This window comes from Astyanax mexicanus, chromosome 8, assembly GCF_023375975.1.
Source record: "Astyanax mexicanus isolate ESR-SI-001 chromosome 8, AstMex3_surface, whole genome shotgun sequence".
NCBI lineage: Eukaryota > Metazoa > Chordata > Actinopteri > Characiformes > Acestrorhamphidae > Astyanax > Astyanax mexicanus.
Genome location: NC_064415.1, coordinates 47,529,573 through 47,543,309, shown reverse-complemented (window position 1 = coordinate 47,543,309; position 13,737 = coordinate 47,529,573). Strand labels below are relative to the sequence as shown.

The following is a 13,737-nucleotide window of genomic DNA, read 5'->3' as shown; positions in this document are numbered from 1 at the left end:
AGGCGTTTTGTGAAGCAGAACTTTTAATAATATGCACACAACCGTGGTAATCACAGGTAATAAACATAACTTACTTTTCAGAAGCTTGTTTGCCACTTATTGTCCTTTGTACACAGCTGGTACAGCATCTTTTAAGGTCCCCCGGGAAAATTCCGTTGTGTTGTGACTCAATTCCGTTGTGTTGTGGTTGTATTTGCAGCGCGTTTTTCTATTTGCAGCGTTTTTTTCTATTTGCAGCGCGTTTTTCTATTTGCTGCGCCTGTGTTGTAATTTTGATGGATGTGTTTTGTGCTTTTGCAGCGCTTTTCAATTTGCACTGCTTTGGGCTTTCTCGGCCACCGTACATTATGGCCCCCAGAGGGAGAACCACTGAGCTAGATTACTAAAGCAGAGAACAGGCTAGTTCGACTTCATGCGGAGCTGCACAGACCAATAAGGGCCTGTCTTGGTTTGTGCATGTCAGTGAGTTTTTTTGCGTCTGCGCCTTCACCACTGAAGATGACAAAGGACGTTATAATCTCGGAAGTGCGAGGCAGCTTCAGGCATTACAGGCAGTTCCTGCAGTTGCTTTTTTGAGCCATTGGCTAGAAACTTCTGTTTATTCTAAAATATAAATATACAATGTAAATCTCTCTTCAACCATTCAATGCACATTATAATGATATTGTAATGATCTTTGTGTCATTCATAATTATATAACTGTAAAGCACTACAATTCCTTTTGTATTTTATATCCTTAACCATTACTCTTTAAACTCTTTGTAAAAATGTTGCTTTGTTGTTTCAAAAAATGCAACAATAAAAGATTTTTATCGTCATGACTGTTATTATTGTTGTTGTTATAAAAGGGAAAAATGCAGATCTAAATTAATATATATTTAAATGAAAAAAATACTACCATGTAAATATTAAGTAGGCCAGGTAGGTATAAAAAAGAATATTGAATGGTTTTGATATAATATTGTTCTGCTGCAGGTGGAGACTGTCCATCCTAACTCTCCCCACTTCACCCACCTTCCAACTCCACCTCCATCCCCCAACTCCACCTCCACTCCTCCATCCTCCAACTCCACCTTCACACCCCTACACCCCATCCCAACCCCACGTCCACCCCCCAACTTTACCTTCACTCCCCCATCCCCCATCTCAACTCCACTTTCACCCCCCCATCTCAACTCCACCTCCACCCCAACTCCATCTCCACTCCCCATCCCCATCTCAACTCCACTTGCACCCCCCCCATTTCAACTCCACCTCCACTCCCCCATCCCCATCTCAACTCCACTTGCACGCCCCCATTTCAACTCCACCTCCACCCCAACTCCATCTCCACTCCCCCATCCCACATCTTAACTGCACTTTTGCCCCCCTATCTCAACTCCACCCCCAACTCCACCTCCACTACCCCATCCCCCATTTTAACTCCACTTCCACCCCCCATCTGAACTCCAACTTCACCCCCAAACTCCACCTCCACTACCCCATCCCCCATCTTAACTCCACTTCCACCCCCATCTGAACTCCACCTCCACCCCAACTCCATCTCCACTCCCACATCTTAACTCCACTTCCACCCCCATCTGAACTCCACCCTCACCCCCAACTCCACCCTCACTCCCCCATCTCAACTCCACCTTCACACCCCTACACCCCATCCCAACTCCATGTCCACCCCCCAACTTCACCTCCACTCCCCCATCTCAAATCCACCTCCAACCCCCCAACTCCACCTTCACACCCCCCCCACCCCCCATTCCCAACTCCACCTGCACCCCCAAACTACACCTCCACTCCTCCACACCCCTTCCATCTCCCCCAACTGCGCCCGGCTGCTCTCGCTGAGGCGAGTGGCAGCTGTATCTCCAACACACCTTATCTCTAATACAGATCTAAAAACCCAATTAAAAATCTATTTTGGGGTTGTTAGAGCACCAGGGGGCGCCACTGTCCAATTAAAGCTTTTGAACTACGGTTATACACCTTTTTATTATGGTCTGACAGTATTTTACAGCATCAGCTTACCAACCAATCAGCTCACAGCGGCAGTAACGTTAGCGTCTTAACTGTCTAAAACCAGTTTACTGTAGAAAAATGGAAAAGTACAGCTAGGCTTTCTGTTTTTTTTTTGTTTGTTTGTTTGTTTTGCAAAATTGACAAGTACATATCTTCTGTTTTGGTGTTCAAATACTTAAACTTTAGACTCATCTGTCCAAAGATTATTTCAGAAATCCTGGCCTTTGTCTGCATTCTCTCTGGCAAATTTCAGTCTGGCCTTAATGTTTTTCTTAGAGAGCACACCTCACATGAAACTTGTGTAGTCTCTTTCTGTTAGTTGAGTCGTGCACTTTCACATCGACAGTAGCAAAAGCCTGCTGTAGGTTCTATGATGAAATTTTAGGATTTTTCATTTTACTTCTTTTTGCATCTTTTGGTCTGCTCTGGGGGTGAACTTGCTTGGACAGCCAAACCTGATAATTGATAACTGATCACTGATAATGGTCACAGTTGTTTTGAATGTCCTACACTTGTGAACTATTTTCCGGATTGTGGAATGACTGATGTCAAATTCTTTTGAGATCTTTTAAAATTCCCTACCAGACTCATACGCAGCCACAATCTTCTTTCTGAGGGCCTTATGCAACTCTTTGGATCTGACCATGGTGCTTACTTTTACTTCAACAGTCAGAGACACACCAAACTAAATTTCTGAGGTTCAAATAGAGCAAGCCTCATTCAAAATGCTGGGTATTGATGTTCTGATCATGTGCACCTAATGTGATACACCTGTGTGTGATCTTTAACTATTTTAAATGGGTGAATACATAGGGGTGTCTCAGCTGGCATCGGGAGGAAGGCAGTATACACCCTGGACAGGCCGCCAATCCATCGCAGGAAAGACAGACACAGACAGACACACACACACATTCACTCATACACACACCTATAAGGACAATTTCAACTGGTTCCCAATTAGTCTGAACGTGCCGTCTTTGGACTGTGGGAGGAAATCGGAGTACCTGGCGGAAACCTGTGCAGACACAGAGAGAACGTGCAAACTCCACACAGAAAGACCCAGGTCGCCCCAGCCAGGAATCAAACCCAGACTATCTTGCTGTGAGGCCAAAGCGCTACCCACTGTGCACCATGAACGATTGATTTATACATACATACGTACATACATACATGTATAATTTTTCATCCTCCGTACAAAAATATTTTGTTACATTTTGTTATTTACTTTAAAAATATCCCTCAGTGCTAGTTTTGATCACTCCGAGTGAGATTTCTCAAAGGGAAATGACATGATGGAGTGATCAGGGATTAAACCTGCAAACTCCATCTGAAATTTAGACGACTCCGCCCATTATGCAAAAAGGGATTAGCTTCATTTATTACGAACTAACACGCATGTCTCCTCTAGGAACACTAAGGGCACTATCGTACACCCCACGCAAGGCGTGTAGCATTGCCATCGTACACCCCATCAGCAGTCTATTTTTAGGCCTTGCGCACGCGTCCTTAAAACAGCATTGGACTTGGAATATATTAACGCTGATGGGTGGTCAGCCTCGCACCCAGTGTTTTAAATTTTTAAAACTAATTTAAAACAATCACAGGCTTTCTAATAGTGCGCAGAATAATAAAAGTTTCAGTTTCAAATCATTGAAACAGCTCATCCAAACCTCAACCTATTCTTTATATTTGACAATATTTGATTAACTTTACAGGTCCTCACTCATCTTAATTTATTTAACTAAACTGAGTTTATATTATTTTGTAGCCTCGCGCTGTATTCAGCTCCGCACTGCGAGAGAGAGAGAGAGAGAGAGAGAGAGAGAGAGGCGCAGCGCATTTTGCCAGATTTCTTTTGATTAATTATCCGTAAATATAGTGAGTTTATACCATGAATTTGATAAGACCTTTATATGGTTCATGGTTTATACCATGAATTTGATACACTTGATAAGACCTTATTTATTAAAAGACTTTTTTTAAGAAAACAGAGGTAATCCTGCGCCGCATGCGCTGCCAAACCCGCTACGTGCGCCTGCAGCATTTTTGAGCGCTGGACCAGATTTTCGTTAATGAATTAATATATTTAATATTTGTATAAATTTGCCCTGGTGATAAGAACGCTAACATATAGCTTTATATTTCTGTATTTTAAAAGTTTTAAGTTTTATATAATTGACGGACAGCCCCAGAGGCCAGGGTGACAATGTGCTTTATTTTTCAGATATATATAAAAAAAAATAATAATAAAAGTGAAATTTTAGTTAAATAATAACGAAGTGAAATAAAAAAAATGTTTAGTTGATTTGTCCATTTTGTAGATTTTTTATTTCTAAAACTCCAGCATTAGAGTGAGAATAAGCATCTGTTAAAATTCTCAAACAGCAGAATGCCTGTGTCTGCTGAAATTAAGTTACAGTTATTAAGTCTGTGTACTGAACATAAATATAAGTCCTTATAACTGTCATGCAGATTTTTAAGTATATTTTATTTTTATAGTAAATTGCTTAAGGCTCTGGGTAAGTTTTTTTTTTTACTGTGGTAAGGAAGTGATGATATGGGGTATTTTTTGGAGTGCAGGGTGATCATGATTCAGTTTTGGATGCTCGACTGACCATTGAATTTTGACGTCCTTTCACAGAATCAATCACGCAACGCGTTTTTCCGCCGCCAAGATAGAAACACGCCAGAAATGTACCTGAACACACGTCATTTCCAGACCACCAAGCCCATCAGTGCTAATATATTCCAGAAGTCCATTGCTATTTTAAGGATGCGTGCGCAAGGTGTAAAAATAGACTGTTGACGGGGTGTACGATAGGGCCCTTAGAGTCTGTGCTCTGGAATTTAGTGTGATAAACAGGCTTGAGAAAAGCTTAAATTAAGAATAGCTACAGAGAATCTGTTTTCATTTACTATTTTATTAATTTCATAACAAAAAAACAACAGACAGTAAAATGTTTACATATTCTGAAAAGATTAGAATCAGATTAGAACATTTCACAAATCAGACTAGACATATATAAAGTCTATTGCTGGATTGTAGCAGTAATGTGAAGTCTATATAAATAGTTGAATATATATAGTTTAATATAAATCTCTATATTAATGTAGCCTAAAGTTCCTTTAATCTTGTAGAGTGTAGTGTTTACAAGATATAGTACAACACAAAACAAGTATTTACAACTAAAAAATTCATTAGAAGAACATTTTTTGGCTTGCATGGTACAGTTTATAACAGCAAGGTCATAGTCACAATATATACTGGAACAAAGCTCAAAAACCCCAATTGTTACTGTAAAAACATGTAAATAAACATAGCTAACTAGCTAAGTGCAGTGCTCCCAAGTTGCCCCTTATGAAAAAAGGTATACTTAAGTAAACTTAAGTAAAGTTGAAGTATATTTCCTAAGTTTATATTATTTAGTAAGTGCACTATGATCAATGTACTTGTAGTAGACTTGTAAGTGTACTATTTCAATACTTCTTGGAAACGTATGCCAAAATAAGTACTATATACTTCAAGGTATTCCACATCAAACTACAAGCCAAAGATTAAGTGCGAGTATATGGCAAATATACTTAGTCTTTTTTATGTATACTTGTCAGTATAAGGCAAGTATACTTTAGTATAATTATGTTTAGTATGTCACTGATAAGTACAAATACAATAAACAGAAAGCATACTTGTTTAATTTTAGTTTAAAAAAGTATACTAATAGTATATTTAAATACTTGAACATTTTTGTAAGGGGCTTATGGGGCATTTATCAATGTTACCACCATACATATCATCACACCACCACACCAACACTTCACTAGGTCTCTAGCTAGTTAATGAGTATGTCTTTGATTTTGGAAAATTGTTGTAGTAATGAAGTAAACACATATTTTTGTGACAACAGAATGATTTTAAAAGGCTAACTCAATTAAAACATCTCCACTAATGTTAGTGGTCATAGCCAAGTTACCTAGAAACTAGCCACACATTCATTCACGAGTGTGCATCAACGGTCATACACTATACTGCCGTAAGTATCTGCACGACTGCATTGCGTTTGGTGATGTAAGGCTTGGATGGAGCTGCTCTGACATGGAAACCCATTCCATGAAGCTCTCAATGCTCTTGTACTTGAGCTGATCTGAAAGCCACAAGAATTTTGGAGGTCTGTAGTGACTGCAGAAAGTTGGAGACCTCTGTGCACTATGCTCCTCAGCATCTGCTGACCCCGCTCTGTTATTTTACGCTGATAGAGTGAGGTGTTTTTATTCCTAGTCCCTTTCACTGTGTTATATATCACTGACAGTTGACTGGGGAATATAAAGTAGTGAGAAAATTTTACAAAGACTTCATAGGTGTTGCATCTTATCACGATACCACTTAGGAATTCACTGAGCTCCTGAGAGCGACCCATTCTTTTGTTAATGTTTATACAAGCAGTCTGCATGTCTAGCTGCTTGGTTTTATACACCTGTATAAAGTTATTGGAACCTAAGTTTAATCATTTGGAGCGTAATTTCAGCGATTTGGGTAAGCGGATACTTTTGGCTATATAGTGTATTTAATTAATGTTGATGTCTTTATATTTCCCTTTAATTTGGTCACAGTTTCTTTTACAGTAATGGAAGTAAAGTTTTCAGCAGTACGCACACCACCACCTCGCACCAGCATCCCTATTTCCATCAGTTGCCATATAGGAGGAGAGTTTTACCATCAGAAATAACGCTTCCATCCAACATGTCTGGTTCCAGGGTAATAGAGGGCACTGGCATGCTGCCAACCTTTTCAGCCTGCCCCACTTTCTGCCCACTGCCGGTGCTCACGCTGGCCTGCTGTGGAGGGATGGCAGTGTCTGTAGAAATCTCTGTAGACACACGCCTAGCATAGGGCAGCGAGTTGATGCTTGAGCCATCCGCTTCGCTCTCTGTCCAGCACGAGTCGGTGTCTGAGGCGGAGGACAGTCGCGTCTTTCCCCACCGGCCATTAGCACGAGCAGCGTTGCCAATGCAGACACCCAGAGAGCACTGACTGGTGAGAGTGGGTCGGCGAGAGGAGGAGCCGCTGCTGGAGCTAAAGGAGGAACGCATGTCCTTTTCTCCAACACATAGGATGGCACGGAGAATAGGAACGTAGCGGGCGATGGCAGCTCGGTATTTGGGGTGTGTGATTGCATAAATGATAGGGTTGTGGATGGCCGAGGCTTTGGCAATCACTGCAGGAACAGAGTTCATGTAAGGAGTGAGGTGATGGGCATATCCCGCAGTGGCAGTCAGAGCCACAATGGAATAAGGTGACCAGGAGATCACAAAGAGTGAGATGACAAGGAGAGCCACCTTGGCCATCTTCCATTCACTCTTCATGCGTTGAAACATTTTGTGCGTCTCCCCAGAGTCAAGCTCCTTCACCTCCCTCCGAGCAGAACGGATGGCTTGGAATATGGCCAGGTAGCAGCCACCAATGATGCCCAGAGGGATGAAAAAGACAAAAATGAATAGTAGGATGGTGTAGGCACGTACCGATGGTGTAAAGGACATGTAGTCCCAAGAACAGGACGTCTGCAGGCCCTCTGGGACGTAGGCGCTCCAGCCAAAGAAGGGAGGTAAACTCCAGCCGAGGGAGTAGAGCCAAACCAGAACCAGCACTGCCCCAGCCCTGCGGCGACTGACCCTGCCCAGCAAGGCAAGTGGACGTGTTATGGCAAGGCAGCGGTCAGCAGCTATTGCCGTCAAGGTCATCATTGAGCAGATCCCGAACAAGCCCCCACAGAACGCATACAGTTCACAGGCTTTTTCCCCGAACACCCAGCGCCTATGCAAGCTGGCCACGAAGAAGACAGGCGACTGCGTGAGTGACATGAAGAGGTCAGCCACTGCTAGGTTTACCACCAGAATGTTGCCAGGGGTGCGTAGGGAACGGCTGCGGCAGAAGACATAGATGACCAGCGCGTTTCCAATCACACCAGTGACCCCCACCAACAGAATGACTGAGCCGATGATGTAGTGAGCATGGTCAGGGACGTCCACAGTGGGAAAGGGGTGCGGAGGCTCGTGATGGAGGTGGTGGTGGTGGCTGTGGGCAGTTGGCCCATGGAAAGGCATATGCAGTATCTTGTAGTGGTGACCACTTAAGGATTCCTTCAATCCAGTGCAGTTGGACTCCCCAGGGTGGCAGAGATTCCCTCTTTTAGCTGAGTGGAGGCTCATGGTGCGAGTCTCAAAATTGTGGAAAAATACTTCAATCAAAACAACAATGCAATATTAAAATAATATAATATAAAAAAAATAGTCTTTATCCCAAAAGGTTGAGAAATAATTTAAGACTTTTATAAAGCACATAAATTCAACCACATTGCTTGCTCAGAGATATGGGAGTATACATCTTATCCTCCTCCTGTCTATCTGGGTACAACTGTGCCCAGCATTAGCTTTTTATAAGTACATTGATCAATCCTCTCAGGATATTATTGATCCACTGTCTGGTTTTCCATCTGTAGGCTGATACTCTCACTAACAATAGGGATCTGAAAAAGCAAATGGCAGAAAGATATGCTCACCCAAACAGACCATTAGTTTGAGTGGTTCTCAAACTTTTTAAACCATGTACCATCAATGACCAAACTAACACTTCCAAGTACCACCTACAAGCCATTTCACAGGAACACGTGTACCACACACATTTATTTACTGTAAACTAGATTTGTAATTCACACATATACATGTTGTCATATCTTTTTGCAATTTATTCTTCACCAGTTGTGTAAGGCTTTCATACAGATTTTAACAAGTAAAGCACTAAACACAAACAAATGTAACTTTAGCAAAATTATAGGTGGAAACTACAGATTTCAGTCCTTAATTTTTTTTATACTAGCAGAATATTTTCAAGCTCACCTAGTGTGCTACACTGGGATGCCTCATACCCAAGTCACACTTTAAGAATCACTGCCCAATAGCATTCAGTTGGATTTGAAGCCGTGCCAAGTTTTCCCTGAAAAACTAAACTGGGTCATTTAGTAAAGGGCTAGGAGTGGGCGGGGCATAAAAAGGGGCCACTAGGAGAAAAAGTGGGCCATGACAAGCTATGGATTTGTGGGAGTCATTAACTGACTAAATGTCTACTCTTTTTAATCAGGGTAACACCACATGGTCCTGTAGTGGAGTGCATGGAAAAACAACAAGTATTTGACCCCAAATCAAGCCAAAATGGAACATCTGAGTGGCTGTGGTGAGACAGATCAATTGTGCAGGATGTAAAAATGTAGATTAGAGCTTTGTTCCATTAATTAACACCTTTAGACTGGAAAAATGCTAAGTGAACTGAAATGAACACACTCTGCTCCACCTTCACCAGCAACGACCATCTTCTCATCTGCCTCCCACAGGACCTTAACAACAGGTCACAGGTTTGTGAAATTTAAAGTTTATTGATTTGTATTCAAATTCCAATGTACAATAATTCAGTGTGCAGTTTACACCATTCGGCATCAGCTAGTTATAAAGCCATTAGCAGTGTTTACAGTAAGATATGTACAGTGAAAAACTCTTTCAAGGTGATGCGCAGTTAGCAGGAATGTTGGGCTGCAGGCCACACCAGATACCGAAAACAAAGTTTCACATACTTTTACCACTCTAATATTGGATTTGAATTTTCCTCTATAAATAAATATTAGATCAAGTCTAATATTTTTGTCTCGTTTCCTTTTTATTTGGTTCTCTTCATCTAAAGAACATTTTAAAGGGTTCACAAACTTTCAAGCAGTACTGTACAGTGTAAAGTATGGTGATTTCAGCTAAAATTATAATTCCTGCTGAGACTGTAAATTCTACAAGACAAAGCCCTTATTTTATATCCTGAGTTTCTTCCTCTTCATTTATTATCAGCAGAGTAAGAATGGAAAAGGCTAAAGCAATCCATTTTATGTTTATTCCAGGATGTCGGTCTCACAGGCCTCTGGCTGGAGGAAGGACAAGCTAGAAAGGTAGTTCTGGGGTTTAGTGACAGCGGCCTGGTGTCTGGTGTCAGTTTCTGCATTACAGTCAAGTCCCTCCGGTTTTGTCCTTGTCAGCAACTGGTACCTGGATATTTGGAGAACAAAAAAAGAAGAATTTGTTCCAAATAACCTTTAACATTCAAAATAAGTTCTGAAACAAAAAACTAGCATATAGTTTACATGTACTCTCAGTAAAGGCTTTAGCATACTTGTAGCATTAGCTTGGTACCGAAATGTAATTACGGAGGAAAAAAAACAACTGAACTCTTCGCTGTAAACACAGAAGCTGGTCGAACTCCAAAACAAAGGCACTATGTGAAAACACCTGGGATTAGTTGTTAAAAACTGTTGTGAAGCATTCGCAGTTGGCAACAATGTGGGGGGTGAGGGTATTATTCAATGTTTTTTGCTATCAGAGGTGTCCGCAGTGCTACCTGGTTAAGTTGAATATTCTTTTAAGTGGATAAATTATTTAAAAAAAACTTTTTCTTCTTGAAGTTTTTCTTTTTTAATTATTTAAATAATTGATTTAGATATTTTCATAAAAAATATCAAGCTATTTCCACTTGTGAAGAAGTCCCTGTCCAGCCTACCCTTGGGATAATTTTGCCCTTTTAAGAAAATATTTTATTATAGGTTTATTATTATTTAAAGGTACCGAAGGCATGTTCATTGTCATGCTCTTGTCCTGTTCCTTGTTCTTTCTGGTCTGTTTTCATGTGTTTTCTGGTTTCCCTGTTTATCTGCATTGCATTGTTATTACATCCTCCTCCTTGTCTCCCTACCACTGCACCCTGAAATTCAGCAATTAATAATATTAATGTCACTTTATATTTATCTCCATCCTTAGGTTATAAGAGGTAAAGCTAAAGCTGCTGTCCACCCTGTCATGATAAAATTTCACAGTAGTTACATTTTTTTTTGAAAATCAGAATGTATCTTTGAAATAAGGAGATTTGTTTGGAGGGCACAGAATTCTGATAACGATTCTTAATCACTGCTGAATGAGTGATCATTCATCTTACCTTTTCCTTGGTTTCTCACGCATGTTTGTTAAATGCGCATCATACAGTATAGTTTCAGTGTTGGCCAAGCAGAATCCATTAGAACTCCATATATCTGTGAAGTAAACAGCAGAATATTTAGGGCTGTTAAATGTATTGTTTCTGCATCACAATGTGCATAAGTCATATTAAAGCATGGCAATGTCACATTAGGCAAACTATATCATACACATCATTGTACAGCTTGATTGATACAATAGAACTTCTATTTTTACAGGATGTATCTAGCAGAGGCAGATTATATCTTAGCAATTTCATTAATTACAGTCTAACACTGAATACTCACAAACCTGCCACTGTGACGGGACTCTGAAAAAAGGGCTGCACTAAGTCAAGAGAGCCTGACTGGAAAAATGTGAGCGCTGCCTCAGACTGGGAATACTGGGGAAGAAAAGGATTGTATGCAATGCATTAATGTTGAGTAATTATCCAGTACCGAGACAATATCTTAGAAAATATGTGCAGCTATTTATGTGGGTGGGATACATGTTTGCTAAGCAAACAGAAAAAATACAAATAAACAATATACACAATTTATGTTTCCTTTCCAACTACCAGTTAGCACATTTTTCTACGTACATATAAATAACAAGACTGAAAAACAGCATTTCTAAATGTTCTAAAATGTTGTTTAAATGTATTTGCAAAAAAACTTAAATCTTAAAACTTTTGCTTAAGATTGTATGCTTATTTTCTTAAAAATGATAGGCCTACTTTTATTTGTTATTTATGTATTATGTATATTTGTGTATATATGCTTTGGATGGTCATCTATTCATACCTTATGGGACATGCTGATTATATTCTTCAGTATTTTTTCCACTTCATTCAACCTGTGTTCTGAGACTGTGTTTACCTCAGACTCATGTATCCATTGCAGTGCTGATGAAAAAGAGGAAAAATAGATGAAAAAAGCAAAAACTATCACAGGTTGTCTACTACAGATCTGCTGAGAAAAGGTCCAAGCACAAACAGGACTGTCATGATGAATGCAGTGTGTGATTGCTTTGGACAGGCCTACCCCCTAAATTAGCACTGTCCATTAGCACTGTCAGCAACTATCAGTGAGTAATCCAGTTTACAAAACGTTATGAAGAGTTGGTAGAGTTGTTATACAGTAAATAAGCCTATTTGAATAATGTTCTAATCCATATTATGGCAAGAACTACTCAACAAAGTAAATATATATATATATATATATATATATATATATATATATATATATATATATATATATATATATATATATATATATATATATATATATATTAGGAAATGAAGGTCAGTTAATACAAAAAAATTCAAGAATTGTAAAAGTATCCTCATGTGCAGTAGCAAAGACTATCAAAAATGTTATGATGAAACTAGCTCTCATCAGGACCGCTCCAGCAAAAGAGCCAGAGTTACCTTTGTTGCACAAGATAAGTTCATCAGAGTTACCAGCCTCAGAAAACGCAAGTTAACAGCACCCAAGATAAAAGTCACCTAAATGTGTTTTAGTATTTTTTTTAAGTTTACTGCATGATTCATATTGTGTTTTGTCTAGATTACTTAAGTATTAATTTACAACAAAGGAATAAAACATTAAATGAGAAGGTGTGACTGTTACTGTATATATATACTATATTGCACTATAAATCAATAATGTAATCATTGTGACAGCTCTAAATACAACTTCCATCAAATCCAAGAGCAAAATGTGGGAAAAACAGTGCTTACCTGCCAGCACTGAGGCCTCTGCCGTCCCATCATCCTCTCCTGAGATTGATCTGGTTACCTCTGTCCACAGTCTATCCACACCTGACCGACGTCTGCCAGAGCATCTCTGACCCTCGACCAGCTCTTCTTCCTGCGGCCAGCTCCCGTCCATCTCCCCCCGTCACTCAGCCTCCTCTCCACCACAGACCCCCAGCCTGTATGACTGGAAAAGTGTAACAACCAGTAGGAAAATCAAACTACGAACAGATTCACACTAACACACTGCTGTAGCCCTTTACTGTGTGACTGGAGCTCTGAGACTCTCCCTGCTCCTCCTCCTGCTGAGATTAAGGCTGATTTATATGCACTGCCTTTACACTCGTTGGCAGTTATGTGTGTTAATTATGTATGAACTACAATAGACTGCTGGACAGATTGCTAGGAGCCACAGTATACACTGCTTTACCCTATAAATGGAGCACAGTGTAAATCTTGGCTGACTTCAGCTTGGAAGCCATCCAGTGTTTTCCTCCTTTCCTGAAGGTAATGTGAATCAGTAAGATCCTGGAGGTAGGATAATCCTATTTCAATTGGATTGGAGGTGGGATTTGTTTTCTTTGTAAGACCCACTGCAAAAGCTATTATTATCAACTACACACCATAGAACACTGTAACCTGAGAGATATAACCAACAGCCCACCAGGTACACTGTACACTACAGAGTATAATTAATAATAAATAAATTCAATTCAAAAGTGACTGGACATCCCTGGAAAAGATGTGATCTTCAAGGCAGCATATGTTTCTCTAAGGTTGCAGTGTAATTTTCTGCATAAACAGCAAGGGCGTAGGAGCGGGCTTGATATTGGGGGGACACATTTGCCAATATGAACCCAAGCCCACCCTATAGTTTCCTAGAACAACATTTGTGGAAATTACTTTTAATTAAAAGTTAATTATTATCATAAGGT

At 40.0% G+C, this 13,737-nt stretch overlaps 2 protein-coding genes across 2 annotated transcripts; both read right to left on the bottom strand.

Annotated features, from left to right (window-relative positions):
• Positions 1-4,993: 4,993 nt before the first annotated feature.
• opn4.1 (opsin 4.1) lies at positions 4,994-8,578 on the bottom strand. Its single transcript, XM_007229310.4, has one exon. It carries the CDS (start codon positions 8,215-8,217, stop codon positions 6,697-6,699), a length of 1,521 nt encoding a protein of 506 aa, XP_007229372.3. The 5' UTR covers positions 8,218-8,578; the 3' UTR covers positions 4,994-6,696.
• An 839-nt stretch (positions 8,579-9,417) lies between these two features.
• Positions 9,418-13,410, bottom strand: LOC103040652 (PX domain-containing protein 1). Its single transcript, XM_007229321.3, has 5 exons — positions 12,788-13,410; positions 11,850-11,950; positions 11,359-11,449; positions 11,030-11,123; positions 9,418-10,089 (listed from the first exon to the last, which is right to left on the bottom strand). Exons 1-5 carry the CDS (start codon positions 12,936-12,938, stop codon positions 9,936-9,938), a joined length of 591 nt encoding a protein of 196 aa, XP_007229383.3. The 5' UTR covers positions 12,939-13,410; the 3' UTR covers positions 9,418-9,935.
• Positions 13,411-13,737: the final 327 nt, after the last annotated feature.